Below are 21,258 nucleotides of genomic sequence, written 5' to 3' on the forward strand. Positions count from 1 at the left end.
CAAAGATGTACTAATTAATAACTGAATTGAAATAACTTTGTTTCTTACCTCCTTCACAGACATGAGGAGTAAAAATCTTTGTTATATCTCCATCTAAATATGCAATCATAGTAATTTATATTAATTTATAGTAAATAGAACAGTCAGTGTAATATAGTGTACACTCAAGTCAGCGTGAGTTCATCAGTCTGATGGCCTGGTGGAAGAAGCTGTCCCGGAGGCCTGTTGGTCCTGTCTTTTATGCTGTGGTACTGCTTTCCAGATGGTAGCAGCTGGAATAGACTGTGGTTGGGGTGACTTGGGTCCCTGATGATCCTACAGGCCCTTTTTACACACCTGATCAAGTAAACGTCCTGAATCATGGGAAGTTCACAACTGCAGATGCTCTGGGCTGTCCGCACCACTCTCTGCAGAGTCCTGCTATTAAGAGAGGTATAGTTCCCATACCAGGCAGTGATGCAGCCAGTCAGGATGCTCTCAATTGTGCCCCTGTAGAAAGTTCTTGGGATTTGGGGGCCCATACCAAACTTCCTCAACAGTCTGAGGTGCCTTTTTCACCACACACTGGTGTGTACAGACCATGTGAGGTCCTTGGTGATGTGGATGCCAAAGAATTTAAAGCTGTTTACCCTCTCAACCCCAGATCTATTGATGTCACTAGGGGTTAGCCTGTCTCCATTCCTCCCGTAATCCACAACCAGCTCCTTTGTTTTTGTGACATTAAGGGAGAGGTTGTTTTCTTGACACCAGTGTCAGAGAGATGACTTCTTCCCCTATAGGACACCTTATTATTGTTTGAGATAAGGCCAATCAGTGTAGTGTCATGGCTGTGGATGGTGATACAATCATGAGTATGCAGGGAGTAAAGGAGGGGACTCGGTACGTAGGTTAATTGGTCCTTATAAAGTGCTCCGTGATTAGGCTGGGGTTACATTTTTTTTGGGGGGGGGTTGCTGGGCAGCATGGCTCAAAGGGCCAGAAGGCCTTATTCTTTATCTCTAAATAAATAAACTAAACATTTTTCACCACCTCTCTGTCCTCTATCCTTGTATCTCTGGATGTGGCTCGATGTTGATTTTTGGCACAATAGGCCATTTTGCTATGTTTAAAAGTTATTAATATCTGCTTGCTATCAGGGTGAGAGATGTTGACAGAGGAACATAGTTATTAGTCCAGTGAATTAGCCACACTCCTGTGGTGTTAGTCGTTCTCTGCAAATGTACAATTAATGCATAGTATCTGACTCTGCTTTGAATTTTACATCTTTTTTCTGAGCTGCATGGTACGTTTTCTCAGTGAAGAATCAGATATCACTTCAGCTGTAATACTTTATTCTGTCATTTCTTCGCAAACTCCCTGAACAAGTCATACAGCACAACAGCACAGACATAGGCCCTTTGACAAATCCAGTCCATGCTAGCTGGTTTTCTGTCTAGTCTCATCTACCTGCACCCAGAGCAAAGTCCTCCATATGCCTCCATCCATGTATTTATTTAACTTCTCAAATGTTACAACTGAACCTGGACCTAATACTTCTGTTAGCAGATTGTTCCACATTTGTACCACCTCCGAGTGAAGAAGATCCTCCTCAAATTCCCAATAAATATTTCTCCTTTTACCCTTGGCATATGATCTCTAGTTGTACTCTCATTCAAACTTTGGGTGCGGGGGGGAAGCCTGCATGCATTCACCCATCTATACCCCTCATAATATCTCCCTTCTTTCTCCTGTGCTCCAGGGAATAAAGTGCTAATTTATTCATCTTGTCCCTGTAGTTCAGATTCTCAAGTCCTGACAACATATAAATTGTCTTAGTTCAGTTTTATTGATACCTTTAGGTAGCTGATCAGAAATACAAACAGTACTCTAAATTTGGCCTCACCAACATCTTAGACAGCTTCAACTTAACATCCCAACTCCTATCCTCAGTGCCGTAATTTATGAATGCCAATGTTAAAAAGCTTTCTTTTTAACTCTATCTACCTGTGATGCCATTATCGAGGAATTATGGATCTGAATTCCCAGCTTCCTTTGTTTTACCGCACACCTTCGTACCCCACAGTTCACTACGTAAGTCTTACCCTGTTTTGTCCTCCCAAAGTGCAACACCTCACACTTCTGCATTAGATAGATAATTTACTTTATTGATCTCAAAGGAAATTATAGTGTCATAGTAGTACTACAAGTGCACAAATATTAGAAGAAAAGTAAGAAAGAAAAAAAAGTTACCTAAATAAGATGCACAATATTTACAGGTCAAAGATATACAAGTTCGTACTGATAAGATGGTAGTGCAAGAATTACCATAATATCATACAGTAATGGGTGCACATTCACGCCTACTAGAAGTGTTGGTAGTATTGCACAAGATGTCTGCAATAGTGGGATGTGGTAAACGGAGCTTAAACAGAAGTTAATGACAGTCTAACAAGAGGGGATCATCACTTCCCCAGCTATAGGCTGACTCATTACAGAGTTTAATGGCTGAGGGTAAGAATGATCTCATATAGCACTCTTTGGAGCAGCACAGTTGTCTTAGTCTATTACTAAAACTGCTCCTCTGTACAGCCAAGGAGGCATGCAGAGGCTGAGGAACATTGTCCTGAAATGTCAGGATTTTCTGGAGGGTCCTTTATTCTACCACAGCCTCCAGTATGTCCAGTTTTACTTCTATAACAGAGCCAGCCTTTCTAATCAGTTTATTGAGCCTGTTGGCACCACCTGTGTTGATGCCATTGCTCCAGCACACCACTACATAGAAGAGGTGACTCTGGCACTTGTACACAGCCTCTGTGTAGGTGCTCCACTCAAGTCTGTCAATCAGGTACTTGTAGGTCCTCACTATCCATAGTAATAGGGAGCAATGCAGACTTGGCCTTCCTAAAGACCATCACCAGCTCCTTTGTCTTACTGATGTTGAGCTGCAGATGATTCAGCTTGCACCATTTGACAAAGTCCTCCAACGGGGCCCTATATTCATCCTCCTGTCTTCCCTTTATATACCCAACTACACTCAAATAACATGACTCAGTGTTGTATCTAAAATCTGAGGTATACAGGGTAAACGGGAATGGAGCCAATACAGACTCTTGTGGGGCCCCAGTGCTGCTTATAGCCATGTCTGACACACAGCTCTGAAGCCACACATACTGTGTGTCTGCCAGTCAGCTAGTCCATTACCCAAGATACAGTGGAAGTGTCAACCTGCATTGAACAGAGCTTTACCCCCAGCAATCAGGGCTGTATGGTGTTGAAGACACTTGAGAATTAAAAAAAACATGATTCTCACAGTGCTGCCCTGCTTATCCAAATGGGAGTAGGCTCTGCTTAGCAGCTAGATGACAGCATCTTTGATAGCTGTGCACCTGATGGGCAAAGTGCAGGGGATCGAGGGCTGATCTGAACAGGGGTCGGAGGTGAGCCAGGACCAGCCTCTTTCATGATGTGTGAGATTAGGGCCATTCAAGTCTTTCGTTTGCCCTTCTTGGGGACTGGGACCACACATGATGTTTTCCACACAGTCGGGACCCTTTCCAGGCTGAGACTCAGATTGAAAATGCTCTGGAGAACTCCACACAGCTGATCTCAGCACGCTCCTTCAGGATCTTGTGGTTCACACCACCTGATCCCGATGCTTTGCCATGTCTGAGTTTCCCCAGAGCCTTTCTCACCTGCTCTGTAGTGAAGGTGAGTCCATGATGTCTTGGGAGTTGGTGGAAGATGGGGGCTGGGAGAGGTGAAGACTGGGACAATAGCAGTTGGTATGTGGAGGTGTGGATGCTAGATGCAGGGGAAGGAGGGGGTGTGGACAGTGGTAGCCTGTGTTGTGCATTCACATGTTGAATTTGGGGGGGGAGAGGGGGAGGTGTTGGTGCTGAGGGAGCATTGGGTGCCTTGGCACCTGGACTGGTCTGCTGAGGGGGTTATGAACAGGAGGGCAATAGTCAACCCTATTGAAGAATTATTTTAACCCTCTCACAGCTACATTCCAAGGCTCTACAGCTGGGCTGAATGAAACCAGTCATGTTCTTCATGCCTCTCCCCTTTCTTCTGTATTCCTCTTTAGCACCTTGATATTCTCCTTTAGCTCCCTCGGCACATGTTTCATTTCCTCTGTCTCCTGATCTGAAGGTTCTCTTTTTGTGATTGAGAAGAGTCTTCAGATCAGTAGTGGCCCATGTTTTGCTGTTTGGGAAGCAGCAAACAGTCCTTGATGGTGTTACAGTGTCCACACACAAGTTGATACAGCCAGTGATGCAATCAGTAAGTCCGTTAATGTGCTCCCAATATGGTTCACAAAGCACATTCCAGTCAGTAACTTCAAAGCCGCCCTTCAAGGCCTCGATAGTCTCTGCAGACCATTTCTTGTTGTCTTGGTGGTAACTAGCTGTTGGAGAAGGTGGTGAGGTACTATTGCAAACTGCAGGATGTGTGAACACCATCACAAATACTAATGTAGTGGATGACATTTCACAAGTGGGTGCCATGGTAGTGAAGCGGTTCTGTTAGTGTGGCGCTATTACAGCTCAGGGCATTAAAGTTCAGATCCTGACATCCCCTGTAAGGAATTTACGTCTTCCCCATGGGAATGCGTGGGTTTCCTCGGTGCTCTGGTTTTCTCCCTTAGTCCAAAGTAGGTTAATTGGTGGTAGTAAATTGGCCTGTGATTAGGTTAGGGTTAAATCAGTGAGTTGCTGGGCAGCGCAGCTCAGTGAGTCAGAAGAACCTGTTCTATGCTATATCTTTAAATAAATGCATTCCATCTGAAAATTTTCAGCCCATTTTCACAGCTGGTGCAGATCACTGCCAAATGTTGATAACCTTCATCACTTTCCACTGTGCCCCCAATCTTGGTGTCACCTGTGTATTTGCTGATCCACTTTACTACATTATCATCTAATTCATTAGTATAGATGATAACAATGGACCCAGCACTGATCGCTGCACTACCTCACTAGTCACAAGGTCCCAATCAGAGAGGATCTACGACCATTCTCTGGCTTCTGCTCAGCCAGTGTTGAATCCAGAAGTTCATCCTGAATGTCAAGTGACTTAATCTTCTGGACTAGCCTGTTATCTGGGACTTTGTCAAAAGTCTTGCCAAATTCCATGCAGACTATGTCCACTACCTTCCCTTCATTAGCCTTCTTGGTAAGCCACTCAGAAAGCCATTTTATTATCCCAAATCTGGCCCTGTCTATTCATATATTTATTTATACTGTCTCTAATATCTGACTTACTGGCCTGTAATTTCCCAGCTTAATTTTAGAGTGTTTCTTAAATAGTGGAACAACATTAGCTATCCTCCAGTCCTCAAGCACTTACCCATGGCTAAGGATGTTTTAAGTATCTCTGCCAAGGCCCCTGCACATTCTGTACTAGCCTCCCTCTAGGTCCAAGAAGATACCTTGTCAGGCTCTTGGGAGTTACCTTCCCTAATTCACCTCAAGACCTCAAGCACATCCTCTTCCATAATCTGAATACAAGGTTAACAGTACATACCATATGCAGATGTACAAACAAGCTGGATGAACTCAACAGGTTGGGCAGCATCCGTTGAAATGAGCAGTCAACATTTCGGGCCGAGACCCTTCATCAGCACTGAAGAAGGAGGGGGCAGGGGCCCTATAAAGGAGGTGGGGGGAGGGTGGAAGGTGCCAGGTGAAAAACCAACCGGAGGAAAGATCAAGGAGTCGGGGAGGGGATAGGCCAGAGAGGTGAAGAAGGAATGTAAGGGGAAAACACTATGGGTAGTAGAAGAAGGCAGAATCATGAGAGAGGTGATAGGCAGCTAGAAGAGGAGGCAGAGTGAAAGTGGGATGGGGGAAGGGAGAGGGAGGGGTTTACTGGAAGTTGGAGAATTCGATGTTCATACCAAGGAACTGGAGACTACCCAGACGGTATATGAGGTGTTGCTCCTCCAACCCGAGTTTGGCTTCATCATGGCAACAGAGGAGGCCATGTATGGATGTATCCGAATGGGAATGTGAAGCAGAGTTAAAGTGAGTGGCAACCGGGAGATCCTGTCTGTTGTGGCGGATGGAGCGGAGGTGCTCGACGAAGTGGTCCCCCAATCTATGTCAGGTCTCGCCGATATAGAGGAGGCCACACTGGGAGCACCAGATGCAATAGATTACCCCAACAGACTCACAAGTGAAATATTGCCTTACCTGGAGGGACTGTTTGAGGCCCTGAATGGTGGTAAGAGAGGAGGTGTAGGGATGGGTGTAGCACTTATGCTTGCAGGGATCAGTGGATGCTGCCCGACCTGCTGAGTTCATCCAGCTTGTTCATACGTCTTGATTTTACCACAGCATCTGCAGTATACTTTGTGTTTACATACCATATGCAACCTTGAGATTCATCTTACAGGCAGCCGCAAAACAAATACAACTTCCATCTGGCCTGAAGTCCACTCCAGCAATGGCACCGCAGATGTACCTGCATCCTTGAGGGCCCAGTTCATTGAATCCTTCAGGATACCATAAAAATGTCAGATCATTCAGATGGTTCAAAAGCATAACTCCTAAGGGGAAATTACCGGCTGCAGATTGTAGTTATCGTAATCCAGAATTATATTTTGCCACCTGTAAAATATCGCCATATTTCACCAAAGCCATCCTTTTATCATTATTCTTTATTTTCATGTCTATCTCCCACATAAACACTAATTTGCAAACTTCCCCCATCTCTTTTGGCTTCCTGCACAGAATGCCCATACTGACCTATAGGAAGACAAATTTTGTCCTTTTGCTCTTGAGGAAACTGGAGAAGCCATTGGGATTCTGTTTTACTTTGTCTGCTAGAGCAACCTCATATCTTCTTTTAGCCTTCCCAATTTCTCTCCAGTTTTCTTTTGTATTGTTTATACTTCTCAAGTGCCACATTTGATCCTAACTGCCTATACTTGATAGTGCTTTCTCAGTTTAGAACCCAAGAACCAATCCTGCCCTTCTCCATTATATTAACTTCACGATTAGTCCTATACTTTTCCGTAATGGATTTTCTTTATGGATTTTTTTTGTGTGGTGCTGTTTACCCTTTGGCCGATTTTGTCCGAGATCTCTGAATCCTACTTTTGATCTGCTGTGGTTGAGGAGAAGAATTGAATTAATGAGAGGTTTTCACAGTCTCAGAATGTGCATGAATTATTGCCGTTGATCAATTTCTGAAACTTGTTATGGTATATAAAAACAGTAGTAGGAAATTTGAAAGTATCATGCATGAATTATCAATAGATTTTTTTAATACTGTCATTTTACAAGAAAGCTCCAGTAATTAATAATGTGATGGGTATTTATTTGAGAGGGAATTACAGTCTTGGATTTGCATCTTATTCAAGTGGAAAGCCCGCCAACATTGCAGCACTCTCTACGCTCAGTCTTGCACTTGTGTCAGGTGTGTCTTTGTCTTTGAGCTGATAAACCTGAGAATTATGAGAATTCCAAACTTAGTTTTGCACTTTATTGGATAGTATTTTTTTTTAACTTTTAAGTCGGATTACTTGCGTCAGTAATGAATAAAAATAAATGTAAGATGTCTGAATAATGGGGTGTGAATGTTTTGTGTTCAATATGTTGTATTTTGTATATGTTTGTACTGTATAGATTGCAACTGTAGTTTGGAACTTCTATGTGGCATAGAAAATACCGTAAGGTGGATGGTAACAGTCCTTTAACCAGGGTAGGGGAAATCAGAACTGAAGATTAAAGATGTAACACACAGAGGAAACCTACACAATCATGGGAAGAATGTACATACTCCTTTCAAACAACACTGGGAATCGAAACCCAATCAGTGACTTCTGGTGCTGTAAAGTGATTGTGCTAACCACTACTCTATAATGCTGCCCCAAGGAAGCACAGACGTAGGATGAGAGGGGAAGTATTTAAAGGGGACCTAAGGAGCAACATTTTCATGTAGAGGGCGGTGAGTATATGGAATGAGCTGCCTGAGGAAGAGGTTGAAGCTGGTACAATAGTATCATGGAGAGGTACATGGAGCAGCTGGGTTTAGAGGGCTTGTATCTGTGCAGTATTGCACTGTAACTCTGACTGTTAATTATACAACATTAATAAATACTTGAACTTTGCAACAGGACCAGAACTCCGAGAGAACAACAAAGACTATCAACAGGTGCGACTGGATGTGCAGCGATCATTACGGCGCTTTCCACCTGGTAAGTCACCTTGAAGTGAAATATAGGCTTTGCTGGAGAAGGAGACTGCTGAACATGCATTGATGAAGATCCTTGGTTCTGGCCATATAATAAAGCACAGATTTTAATTTTCACAGACCAAGCATAACTAATGATTGAAGATTGCACAAGTTCTTCACTTAAAGGTCAAAATTAGCTTTATTGGTCACATGTACATCAAAGCGTATATTGAAATGTTGTTGAATACAAACATAGTCCAAGAGTGTGCTGGAGGCTGCCCACAATTTCACCATGCTTCCAGTGCCAATATAACGTACCCATAACTTAATAAACCTCACTAACCCGTTTATCAAACAACACACACAAAATGCTGGTGGAACACAGCAGGCCAAGCAACATCTATAAGGAGAAGCACTGTCGACGTTTCGGGCCGAGACCCTTCGTCAGGACTAACTGAAAGGAAAGATAGTAAGAGATTTGAAAGTAGTGGGGGGAGGGGGAAATGCGAAATGATAGGAGAAGACCGGAGGGGTGGAAAGATGATTGGCGAAAGTGATACAGAGCTGGAGAAGGGAAAGGATCATGGGCCTCCCATCCCATGATCATTTCCCTTCTCCAGCTCTGTACTCCCACACCCACCCCCTTTTCTTTCTCTCGAGGCCTTCTGTCCCATGATCCTTTTCCTTCTCCAGCTCTTTATCACTTTCGCCAATCACCTTTCCAGCTCTTAGCTTCATCCCACCCCCTCCGGTCTTCTCCTATCATTTCGCATTCCCCCCCCCCCCCCCCTCCAGTACTTTCAAATCTCTTACTATCTTTCCTTTCACTTAGTCCTGATGAAGGGTCTTGGCCTGAAACGTTGACAGTGCTTCTCCTTGTAGGTGCTGCCTGGCCTGCTGTGTTCCACCAGCATTTTATGTGTGTTGTTTGAATTTCTAGCATCTGCAGATTTCCTTGTATAACCCATTTATCATTTCTTTTAATTGTATGAAGGTGCTGACTTCTTCAGAATAGAGGGCATAGCCCTTTTCATGCTTTCTGCCAGAAGAAGTTATAAGAACTTTCCCTTTGGATTTTTAATGTGCTGAATTGAATGAGTTCTAGGCTATGTTGCAGATGCAACAACCAATGTAGTATAGAGGGAAAACCCTACTTCATCTCATCCTTGCCAGTCTGCCTGCTGCAGATGCATTTGCCCACAACAGCATTGGTATGGATAACCTTTCTTCAATTGTAATGAAGTCAGAAATAGTGGTGTTCGCTGATGATTCCACAATTTTCAGCTCCAGGCACAAATATTCAATTACTGATGCAGTGTACAATCAAATGCAGCAGGATCTGGCCAATATCCAGGCCTGGGCAAATAAATAGTCACACATCCAGGTATCACTCTCTGACTTCTAATGGAATTACCATCACTGAATGCCCCACTGTTAATTTTCTTGTGTAGCTATTAAGCAGAAGCTTGAGTAACCATATACACAATGTGATTACAAGAGCATGTCAGAGGCTAGGAATTCCACAGTAATTCCCCTCCTAACACCCCAAAGCCTGTCCATCATCCAATAGTCTTAAGTCAGGGATGACATGGAATATTCTCCATTTGCTTGGATGGGTGCAGCTTCAACAAAACCTGATCAACTCTATACAAGACCGAGCAGTCATCTTGATTGGCAACCCATCCATATCCTTTCACTTACTGCACCGCCAGTGCACTGTAACACTACCATTTTCAGGTTGCACTGCAGATACCTTTTTATCTGGTTGCTCCTTTTACTGCATCTTCAAAACTCTTGACGTCTACCTGCCAGAAGGACGAGGCAGCATGGGCAATTCTGCCACCTTGAAGTTACTCTCCAAGCCAACACACCATCCTGACTTGGAAATATTTATCAGTTCCTACACTGTCACTGTGTCAAAATTCTGGAACTCCTTCCCTAACAGTGTTGTAGGTATATCCACAAGTCAAGGGTTGCAGCAGTTCAGGAAGAACTTCAATGCCCTTTTGAGGGAGAGTGTTCCAAGATCCTGTCACCCTTGTGTGAAGAAACCTCTAGTTCTTGGTCCTGAATGGTGTCCTGATATCCTGTGACAGGAAGAGGCCTGTCATTTCCTTTCAGAATCAAAGAGGAGTGGAGAAACTAAAGGATCCTCCATGGTGGAGGAGGAGACATGGAGGATGCTGGTGAATAGGGTTGAGAGAGAAAATAAATTGGCCATGATTGAATTGTAGAGCAGACTCAATGGGCTGAATGGCCTAATTCAGCTCCTGTGTCTTATGGTCTAAGATGGTCCTCATCACCTCCGAGGACAAGTTGGGGTGGAGAATTAAACACTGGCTCAGCCTTTGATGCCCACATCCCTTGAGTGAATAACAGAAATGTTCATTTATTGTAATGTGTGGCGCATTGTACACCCTGTCAGATTTCGGTAATGATTACTGTTACCACTATGCGCAGAGGTTGGGAAGCCTGTTTTTTTTTCCCCTTCAAGGTGGATAACTAATCAGTTTGTCTGATAATCTCACTATGATGTTCATACAATGTTTATGAGTATTTTGGAGCAGAGAGAATGTCTGTCCTAACTGCATAATACACATAACATACTATCTGTGTGATATAACATTTTTTAAAAATAAAGAGAATTTTATCCTTTAGAAAGGGATTACATAACAGCATATATAATAGGTTCTCCTCTCACTTCTGCACCACTTTGCCAGAAATACTGCTGTGCCCTAGATGATACAAAGAATATCTTTGGTCACAAGTACCCAATTATCTGTGATTTGTTTGGCAGAATTTGTTGTTCATGCCCTGATCTGCTGCAGGAATTCTGGTCCTGTGGATATGGTAATAGAATCTGAAAAGCATACATTGTGTTACTTTTTTTTAAAATACTTAATGTTCCCATTCAGCACTAGTATATAATACTGTGGCTTTGTGAGTAGCAGTTTTCTTTTTTAAGTCACAAGGTTCAGGGTTCAAGAACCACTTCTGAGACTCGAGTTCTGCCAATACTTCAGAGTAGTATTGCCTTTCAGATGAGAGGCTAGAGTGAGGCTAGAAAGTCTGTCCTCAAGATTGAAGATTCACAAACTTAACTGTCCTGGTAGGCCTATTATTTCTGCTTGCTCTTGCCACAGTGAATATATGTCCTCATATCTTGACTCCATTTTGTCCTGCTTGGTTCAATCCCCATTGATGTAGATCTGTGACATTTCACATGTTCTCCATCACTTTAACAACTTTCAGTTCGCTAGCCCTGACCACCTAACTTTCAGTCTTTGTACACTTTCATCTCATCAGGAAGGCCTTTAAGGCTCTCCACTTTCTGGACAAAAGACCTTGGCATTTCCCTCCACCACCAGCTTTGTCTGTCTGCTGGAACTAGTACTTACACTCAGCCATTTTCCTTTCCACACTTCCCACTTTCTCCAAACCAAAGGTGTAGCTGTTGGTGTTTACATGGGCCCCATCTATGCCTACCTTTTTGTTAGCTACATGGAAAGCACCATGTTCCAAGCCTACAACGGTTATGTTCCCCAACTCTCTTTCTGCTACATTGACGACTGCATTGGTACTGTTTCCTGCACCCATGGTGAGGTGAAGAATTTCATCAACTTTGTCTCCAACTAATACCCTGCCCTCAAATTTACTTGCAGAACCTGACTCCTCTCACTCCTTGATCTCTCTCTGTCTCCATCTCCAGATGCACATTATCTACCAATAAACCCACTGATTCTCACACTTATCTTGACTATACCGTACCTCATCTCACCACCCTGTCATGAGTGAAAAGATTTAGAAGAGTGATTTGGTAGCATGACTACAGATAGAAATATTGTTAATTTGCTAATTATTGCTGTTAATTTGTTAGTTATCACTACCCGGCACCACTCTCAGGGATATGAATTCTTTGGAATTCTTGAACCTAAAAAGTATTTATTATAAAATAGTTTACAAGGTAATTGAAATGGTTAACCATTGACAACAAAGGTTTACTCTCCGTAGCCACTTTATTAGGTATAGGAGTGGAACCTGATATGGCCTTTTGCTGCTGCAGTCCATCCACTCCAACCATTGTGTTGTGTGTTCAGAGATGCTCTTCTGCACACCACTATTGTAACATGTGGTTATTTGAGGTACTGTCGCCTTCTTGTCAGCTTGTACCAGTCTGGCCATTCTCCTTTGACCTCTCTCATTAACAAGGCATATTTGCCCACAGAACTGCCACTCACTGGATGTTATTTTTTCGCTTTTTTGCAACATTCCCAGTAAACTCTTCAGACTGTTGTGTGTGAAAATCTCAGGAGATCAACAGTTTCTGAGATAACCAAACCACGCTGTCTTGCACAAACAATCATTCCACAGTCAAAGTCACTTAGATTACATTTCTTCTCCATTCTGATGGTCTCAACAATAACTGAACCTCTTGACCTTGTCTGCATGCTTTTATACATCGAGTTGCTGTCACATAATTGGCTGCCTAGATATTTACATTAACGAACAGGAGTATAGGTGCACGTAATAAAGTGGCCACTGAGTTTATGTGAAAGTTTACCTGAAGAGATCAGAATAAAAGGTAGGAGAATAATTAGGCCATTTGCCCCATTGAATCAGCTCTGCTATTCTATATCATGGCTGATTTATTATCCCTTGCAGCCCCATTCTCCTGCCTTCTCCCCATAACCTTTGATTAATCAAGAACCTATCAACCTCTGACTTAAATATACTCAGTGACTTGGCCGCCATGGCTGTCTGTGGTAATGAATTCCATGGATTCGTTACTGTTTGGCTAAATAAATTTTTACTCATCTATTTTAGATGTTTGTCTTCTATTCTGAGGCTGTGCCCTCTGGTTGTAGACTCTCCCACTTTAGGAAACTTCCACTCCATATCCACTTTATCCAGGGTTTTCAATATTTATTTGGTTTCAACAAGCTCATATATATATAACACACACACAATTTGCCTTCCTTACAGCTGACTTAATCTGTATGTTAACCTTTAGGGAATCCTGCACAATGACTTCCAAAGTCCCTCTGCAACTCTGATTTTTGAATTTTTTCCCTATTTAGAAAATAGCCCATACCTTTATTGCTTCTACAAAAGTGCATGACCATTCAGTTTCCTACACTATATTCCATCTGCCACTTCTCTGCCCATTCTTTCGATCTAAGTCCTTTTGCAGACACCGTGCTCAACACTACTTGCCTCCACCAACCTTCGTATCATCTGCAAACTTGGACACAAAGCTATCAATGCCTTTAACCAAATTACTGACATATAATGTTAAAAGAAACGATCTCAACACAGACCCCTGCAGTACACACCTCATCACTGACAACCATTCCAGAAAAGGCCCTTTTATGCCCACTCTTTCTCTGCTGCTAATCAGCTAATCTTCTAGCCATGCTCGTATCTTTCCTGTAATAATGCATTCAAAAGGGATACTCTTTATCAGCTGCAGCTTAGCATTCAATACTATCATCCCTTCAAAACTGATCAGTCAGTTTCAAGATCTTGGCCTCAATACTTCCTTGGGCAATTGCATCCTCATTGGGCTCAGTTGCAGACCCCAGTCAGTGTGGATTGGTAACATTATCTCCTCCATAATCTCCATCAGCACAGGTGCACCACACGGCTGTGGGCTTGGCCTCCTGCTCTACTCACTTTACACTCATGACTGTGAGGCTAAGCACAGCTGCAATGCCATATTCAAATTTGATGATGACACACAACACTGTCATAGGCCAAATCAAATGTAACAAATCAGTAATATAGGAGGGAGACTGAAAATCTGGCTGAGCGGTGCCATAACAACATCTCACTCTTAATGTCAGCAAGATCAAGGAGCTGATTACTGACTTCAGGTGGAAGAAACCAGAGGTCCATGAGCCAGTCCTCATTGGAGGATTAGGGGTAAAGAGAGTCAGCAACATTAAATTCCTAAGTGTTATTATTTCAGAGGAACTGTCCTGGGCCCAGCACGCAAGTGTAATTATGAAGAAAGCACAACAGTGCCTTTACCTCCTTAGGAGTTTGCGAAGATTCGGCATGACATCTAAGACTTTGACAAACTTCTATAGATGTGTGGTGGAGAGTATATTGACTGGCTACATCACAGCCTAGCATGGAAATACCAATGCCCTTGAATGGAAAATCCTAGGAAAAGTAGTGGATATGTTCCAGTCCCTCATGGGTAAAGCCTTTCCCACCATTGATCACATCTACACAAAGCATTGTCACACGAAAGCAGCTTCCATCATCAGGGAACCCCATCACCCATACTCTCTTCTCATTGCTGCCATTGGGAAGTAGCTACGGGAGCCTAAAGACTCGTATTAGCAGGCTGAGGAACAGTTATTACCCCTCAACCATCAAGCTTCTGAACCAAAGGGGATGACTTCACTCAGCTTCACTTGTTTCTACATGGAGCTTACAGATTTTTATATCTGTACATTTAAACTCTCTGGACTCCGGACTTCAGGTCTTCCGGCTGTCCCTTGTTTCAGTTGGGCTTTCATCTTGGGGGCTGGGAATATAAGTGGCCCAGGGTTCAAGTGTGGGTGTGGTTTGTCTTGTAAGTATCCTGCCCTGGCCTCTGTGGGATAAGTCAGCTCCCAGCTGCTCTAAGGAGCTGCAGCTCTGTGCACTTCATGCAGATGTAGTTATCAGTGAGTCTTGAGGTCTCCCAGAGTTCCCACATCTCACAGAAGGAAAATACCTCTAACTCTGGATTCATTTTCAGCTCACTAGCTATGTACCAACTTCTGCCTGTGCTAGCCCAAGCCTGTTCTCACCTATGTCTGTTGAGCCAAAGCCTGACCATTCTAACATTCTTCACTTGCACGTTGGCCAGTCCGTTTACAACTTGCTTCTTTTAAATTGGGCACCGCCAAGTGCCCAATGTAGCATTATAATTGCAGTCTGCCGGAAAGCTTCAGAAGTACCCATGCTCCTTTTAAACTTTGTGTTACGTCACCAACGAACGACCTCTTGCAATGATTGCAACCTGTTGAAAAGTCCTGAAAGTACCTGAGCTCTTATTAAACCTCATGCTGTTTGAAGCCACCATTAATGTTGTTAAACTTTGAACTTATTTTGACTTTTTACTGGACTTGTATGGTAGCTGTCCTTGTTAGAAACGTAGAAAAACTACAGCACAATACAAGCCCTTCGGCCCACAATGCTGTGTCAAAATTTTAGAAACTTTAGTAACTTTAGAAATGACCTAGGGTTACCCATAATCTTCTATTTTTCTAAGCTCTATGTACCTATTCAGGAGTCTCTTAAAAGACACGATCATATCTGCCTCCACCACTGTCGCTGGCAGCCCATTCCACACACTCACCACTCCCTTCACAAAAAACTTATCCCTGACATCTCCCCTGTACCTACTTACAAGCACCTTAAAATTGTGCTCTCTCGTGATAGTCATTTCATCCCTGGGAAAAGCCTCTGACTATCCACACGATCAATGCCTCAACTTATTCGTGTTGTCAACATGGAAAAATAATGAGACTTTGTACTTTCTGGCAAATATTTATTTGTTATTGATCAACAATAATTTGTAGGAATGCCAGATGCAGAGCGTGAGGCACTTCAAGAAGAGTTGATTGACAGCATCTTGGAGGTACTGAAGAAAAATCCTCAGCTTCACTATTACCAGGGATACCATGACATCGTGGTCACCTTCCTTCTGGTTGTTGGTGAGAGAATGGCAACAGCCCTGGTGGAGAAACTTTCCACACATCACCTCAGGTATTTGGTACATAACTGTTTTTAATTGTGTTAATGTTTCTAAACTTTGCCATACTCAGTTTAGAAGGTCATGTTAATCTGTCGGGCAAAATTTGCTTCTTCCAGCCCCAGGGATCATTCCTTTCAACTATTTGTTTGCCATCCTTTCATTGCCATTCTAGTTTTCATTTCTGTTCTAGATTTCATAATCATTCATTTGGGAATTTTACAATTGGTCAGAATTTCTTCCTTATCTTGTTAAGAGAACAAGATATATATCTTGTTATATATATATATATATATATATCGGTCATCTTAAAATCAACTCCAAAGGACTGTGCACGGTCCCTTAACTACATGCCTAACTTAAAATATATTCAGGCAGCTTGTTTATAGATGGAGCTTACAGATTTTTATATCTGTTCATTTAAACTCTAATAATCTGGCATGTAATTATTCAGAAATCACAATATTTTTGGCATCTGTCTCACCCATTAGTAACATGGGCTAGTTATTTGGCCAGCACAGGAGACCAGAGAGTATATTGTGTAGCTGGGTATGGATTATGGTGTGGAGTTGAAACTCTCCAGGTTCCTACTAACCTCACATTTAGCTTATCAGACTCAGTTTCTCTATTATGCTACACGTATAAAAACATGTAAACCAAAGTGTAGATACCGATAGTACGATCCAATAGTCAAGTAAAACTACTAGTTTAGCATACCAAAGAACCAATGGTGCCAGGTAATTGTATTTACCCATCATTCCTTGCCCCCTTGTTTTCTTCAGTTCAAACTCAAGCTTTTAAATGAAAATTTGTTACCTTATTAAAACTGTCTTAATTTAAACTTGATCTTTGGAGCAGCAGTGTTCCACTTCTGCCAATGCATTGATTTCAAAGTTCAAAGTAAGTTTATTATCAAAGTACATATATGCTACCTTGAGATTCATTTTCTTGCTGGCATTCACTATGGTAAAAAGAAATGCAATAGAATCAGTGCAAAACTACACACAAAGACTGAGAAACAACCAATGTTCAAAAGAAGACAAACTGTAAAAATAATAAGTAATAAATCTATGGACTTACTTTCAAAGACTACGGCTAGTGTTCTTAGTATTATTTATTTGTTTATTATAATTTGCTTTTTTTGTATTTGCACCATTTGTCCTCTTTTGCACGTTGGTTGTTTGTCAGCCTTTTGCGTAGTGTTTCATTGATTCTATTGAATTTCTTTGGCCCACTGTAAATGCCTGTAAGAAAACAGATCTCAGGGTGGTATATGGTGACATGTATGTACCTTGATAATAAATTTACTTTGAACTTGGGGAGCATTGTTGTGGAGGGAATGTTTTAACAAGCAACACTTATTTAAAAGGTTAACTGCTATAGACTTCAGTTGGTGAGGAGTTTAGCCAGTTCTGTAATGATCCAGTATTGCTAGGCAATACTCACTGATAGAAAAGTTTATTAGATCAGCAAACTGCGTGCAACTTATCTTGCAGATCTGTATTATGTAATAAATTTTTCTCCTTCAATTTCAAGATTCAGCCCACTTAAAAATATCTTGTAATTGTGTCCTCTTAAATCTGGCCCTTGTCCGTAGACTGAAATGTTCTAACAGTCAAAATAAATAAAATGATGTATTCACCAGAGAGGAAAGAGTAATAAACATTTGCAGGCTTTGTAATTAAATGATTTGCCCGATGAAAATTCCTGCAGTCAATTAGTGTGGCGTTTCATGGTTCAGCTGTATTCTGTACATTTAATTTAAGGTATGCTACAGGGAGCACATGAGCTTACTTTGGTTCACAGTAAAATAAAACATTGGTTATGGTTGCAGGAATCTCACACCTTGGGATTCATGGAGTCTACAATAGCAATTCCAGACCAAACTTGAGTCACAGGAGGATGCTTGACAGCTGTGGCAGGGCTTAAATGCTATTACCTCCTACAAAGGAAAACCAAATGAGATGTGTGACAACAGGGCTTCACTCGCAGTTAAGCTCGATACCATCAAAAAACATGGAGGAATCTTCACACACTCCCACTGCTCCCAATGACCCTGTGATTTCAGTCTCTGAAGCTGATGTGAGAACATCCTTCAGGAGGGTGAATCCATGGAATGCATCTGATCCAGATGGGTACCTGGCTGAGCACTGAACACCTGTGCTAATTAACTGGCTGGACTATTCATTGATATCTTTAATCTTTTGATTCGGCAGTCTGAGATAACCCACCTGCTTCAAGCAGGCTTCAGTTATACCAGTATCCAAGAAGAGTATGGTGACCTGCCTCAATGACTATCATAGAGTCAAAGAAAAGTACAGCGCAGGAATAGGCACTTCGGCCCATCTAGTCAATGCTGAAACCATTTAAACTGCCTACTCTCATTAATCTGCACAGGGACCATAGCCCTCCATACTCCTACCATCCATATAACTATCCAAACCACTTAAACATTGAAATTGAGCTTGTATGCACCACTTGTGCTGGCAACTTGATCCACGCTCTTACGGCCCTCTAAGTGAAGAGGTATCCCCTTAAACCTTTCACCCTATACCCATGACCTCTGGTTGTAATCTCACCCAACCTCAGTGGAAAAAGCCTGCTTGCATTTACCCTATCTATACCCCTCATAATTTTGTATACTTCTATCAAATCTCCCCTCTATCTTCTACATTCTGAGGAATAAAGTACTAACCTATTCAATCCTTCCTTATAAATCAGGTCTCTAGAACCGGCTACATCCTTGTAAATTTTCTCTGCATTCTTTCAACCTTATTTACACCTTTCCTATATGTAGGTGACCAAAACTACACACGATACTCCAAATTAGGTCTCAGTCGCATCTTATGCAACTTCAACATAACATTCCATTTCCTATACTCAGTATTTTGATTTATGAAAGCTAATGTGCCAAAAGCTTTCTTTATAACTCTACTTTCAACAAATTATAGACCTCTGTTCCTAGATCCCTTTGTTCTGCCACACTCCTCAGTGCCCTACCATTCACTGTATAAGACCTATCCTGGTTGGTCCTACCGAAGTACAATACCTCGCACTTGTCGGCATTAAATTCCATCTGCCAGTTCAGCTGATCCAGATCCCTCTAAAAGCCTTGATAACCTTTCTCGCTGTCTACTACACCCCTAGTCTTGGAGTCATCAGCAAATTTACTGATCCAGTTAATTACATATTTATCCAGATCATTAATTTTAGATGTCAAATAACAACATACCCAGCACTAATCCCTGTAGCACTCCAGACAGAGAGGCAACCATCTACTACCACACTCTGGCTTCTTGCACAAAGTCAATGTGTAGTCTAATTTACTGCCTTATCTTGAACGCTGAGCAACTGAACCTTCTTGACCAACCTCCCATTTGGAACCTAGTCAAATGCCATGCTAAAGTCCGTGTAGACAACATCCACATCCACTGCCTTGCCTTCATCCACTTTCCTAATAACTTCCATAAACTCTTTAAGAATCTATGCTGACTAATCTTAATCAGTCCATGCCTATCACAGTAAATATCCAGTCCCTTAGAATACCTCCCAATAACTTTCCCACTGTTGATGTCAGATTCACCATCGTATAATTTCCTGGGTTATGTATAGGGCTTTTCTTAAACAACAGAACAACATTGTTTGTCCTCTAATCCTCCGGCATTTCCCCTTTAACTAAGGATGCTTAAAATATCTCTGGGATCCTGGCAATTTCTGCACTTACCTCCTATAGGGTCTGAGGAAACACCATGTCAGGCCTGTGGATTAATCCACCCTGATTTGCCTTGGTAGCAAACACCACCTCCTCTGTGATCTGTATGAGATCCATGAAGTTGATGCCACTTTGCCTAATTCCTATAGACTCCGCATCAGTCTCCTGCAAATATAGATGCAAAAAAAGTTATTTAAGATCTCCCCTATCTCTTTTGGCTCCACACATGGATTACCATTCCAGTCTTCCAGAGGAGCAACTTTGTTCATGCTTATAGAATCCCTTAGGATTCTCCTTCACCTTGCTGCTAGGGCAACCATTTGCCTTCTTTTAGCCCTCCTGATTTCTTTCTTAGGTGTTCTCTGGCATTTCTTGTGCTCCATAGGCACCTCACTTGTTCCTATGTGTTGAAGCTTGCTGTGCATCTCCTTTCCTTTCTTAATCAGGGCCTCAATATGTCTTGAAAACCAAGGTTCCCTGCACTTGTTATATTTACCTTTTTTTTTCTGGCACGCACATACAAACTTTCTACTCTCAAAATAACATTTTTGAAGACCTCCCACGTACCAAGTACACCTTTGCCAGAAAACAGCCTGACCCAATACCATCAAAATTGGCCTTTCACCAATTCAGAATCTCGATCTGCGGATCATACCTAAATTTTTGGATATTTACTTTGAAACTAATGGCATTGTGATCACCAGATGCAAAGCGTTCCTCTACACAAATGCCCAGTATCACTTGCATCTATAGTAATAAAGTGTATTGAGAGGTAGGTGGTGAAACATATCAACTCCTGCCTGAAAAGCGACTTGGATCCACTCTAATTTGCTTACTGGAGCAACAAATCCACAGCAGATGCCATCTCATTGGCTCTTCACTCAAACCTAGAATATCTGGACAGTGAAGATGTGTACATCAGGATGCTTTTCATAGACTTCAGCTTGGCATTTAGTGCTATCATCCCTTCCAAACAAATCAATAAGCTTCAAGACCTGGCTCCATACCTTCATGTGCATTTGGACCTTCTATTGCCAAACTTGCAAACTCCAATCAGTTTTGATTGGCGACAAAATCTCCTGCACAATCTCCATCATCACAAGTGCACCACAAGCTATGTACAGCAAGGGGCTAAGCACTCACTTCATGCTTAAGTCTTTGAGGCTAAGCCCGGCTCCAGTGACGTATTTAAGTTTGTTGACAATATCACTGACATTGGCCAGATCAAAGGTAGTGAAAAGTCTGCATAAAGGAAGGAGATTGAAAATCTAGTGAAATGGTGCAGCAACTACAACCTGTCCCTCAATGTCATAAAGATCAAGGAGCTGCTTGTTGACTTCAGGAGGAAACCAAAGGTCTATGAGCCAGTGGTCATCAGGGGATCAGAGCTGGAGAGGATCAACAACTTTAAATTCCTCGGTGTTATCATTATTTCAGAGAACCTGTCCTGGGTCCAGCAGGAAGGGCCATTATGAAGAAAGCACGGCAGCATCGCTACTTAGAAGTTTGTGAAGATTTGGGATGTCATCTAAAATTCTGACTAACTTAGTATCCTGACTGGTTGCATCATGGTCTGGTATGGAAGCCACAATGTTCTTGAATGGAGAAGCCTACAAAAGTAGTGGATACAGCCCAGTCT

At 42.2% G+C, this 21,258-nt stretch overlaps 1 protein-coding gene across 1 annotated transcript in view; it reads left to right on the forward strand.

Moving 5' to 3' along the window:
• tbc1d20 (TBC1 domain family, member 20) overlaps window positions 1–21,258 on the forward strand; it is a 63,076-nt gene that overhangs the window by 10,589 nt on the left and 31,229 nt on the right. Inside the window, exons 3-4 of the mRNA XM_059980938.1 lie at window positions 8,099–8,179; window positions 15,735–15,921. Coding sequence (XP_059836921.1) covers window positions 8,099–8,179; window positions 15,735–15,921 — 268 coding nt within the window. The remainder of the gene's footprint in view (window positions 1–8,098; window positions 8,180–15,734; window positions 15,922–21,258) is intronic.

Source organism: Hypanus sabinus, chromosome 9 (assembly GCF_030144855.1).
Source record: "Hypanus sabinus isolate sHypSab1 chromosome 9, sHypSab1.hap1, whole genome shotgun sequence".
In the NCBI taxonomy this organism is placed as follows: domain Eukaryota; kingdom Metazoa; phylum Chordata; class Chondrichthyes; order Myliobatiformes; family Dasyatidae; genus Hypanus; species Hypanus sabinus.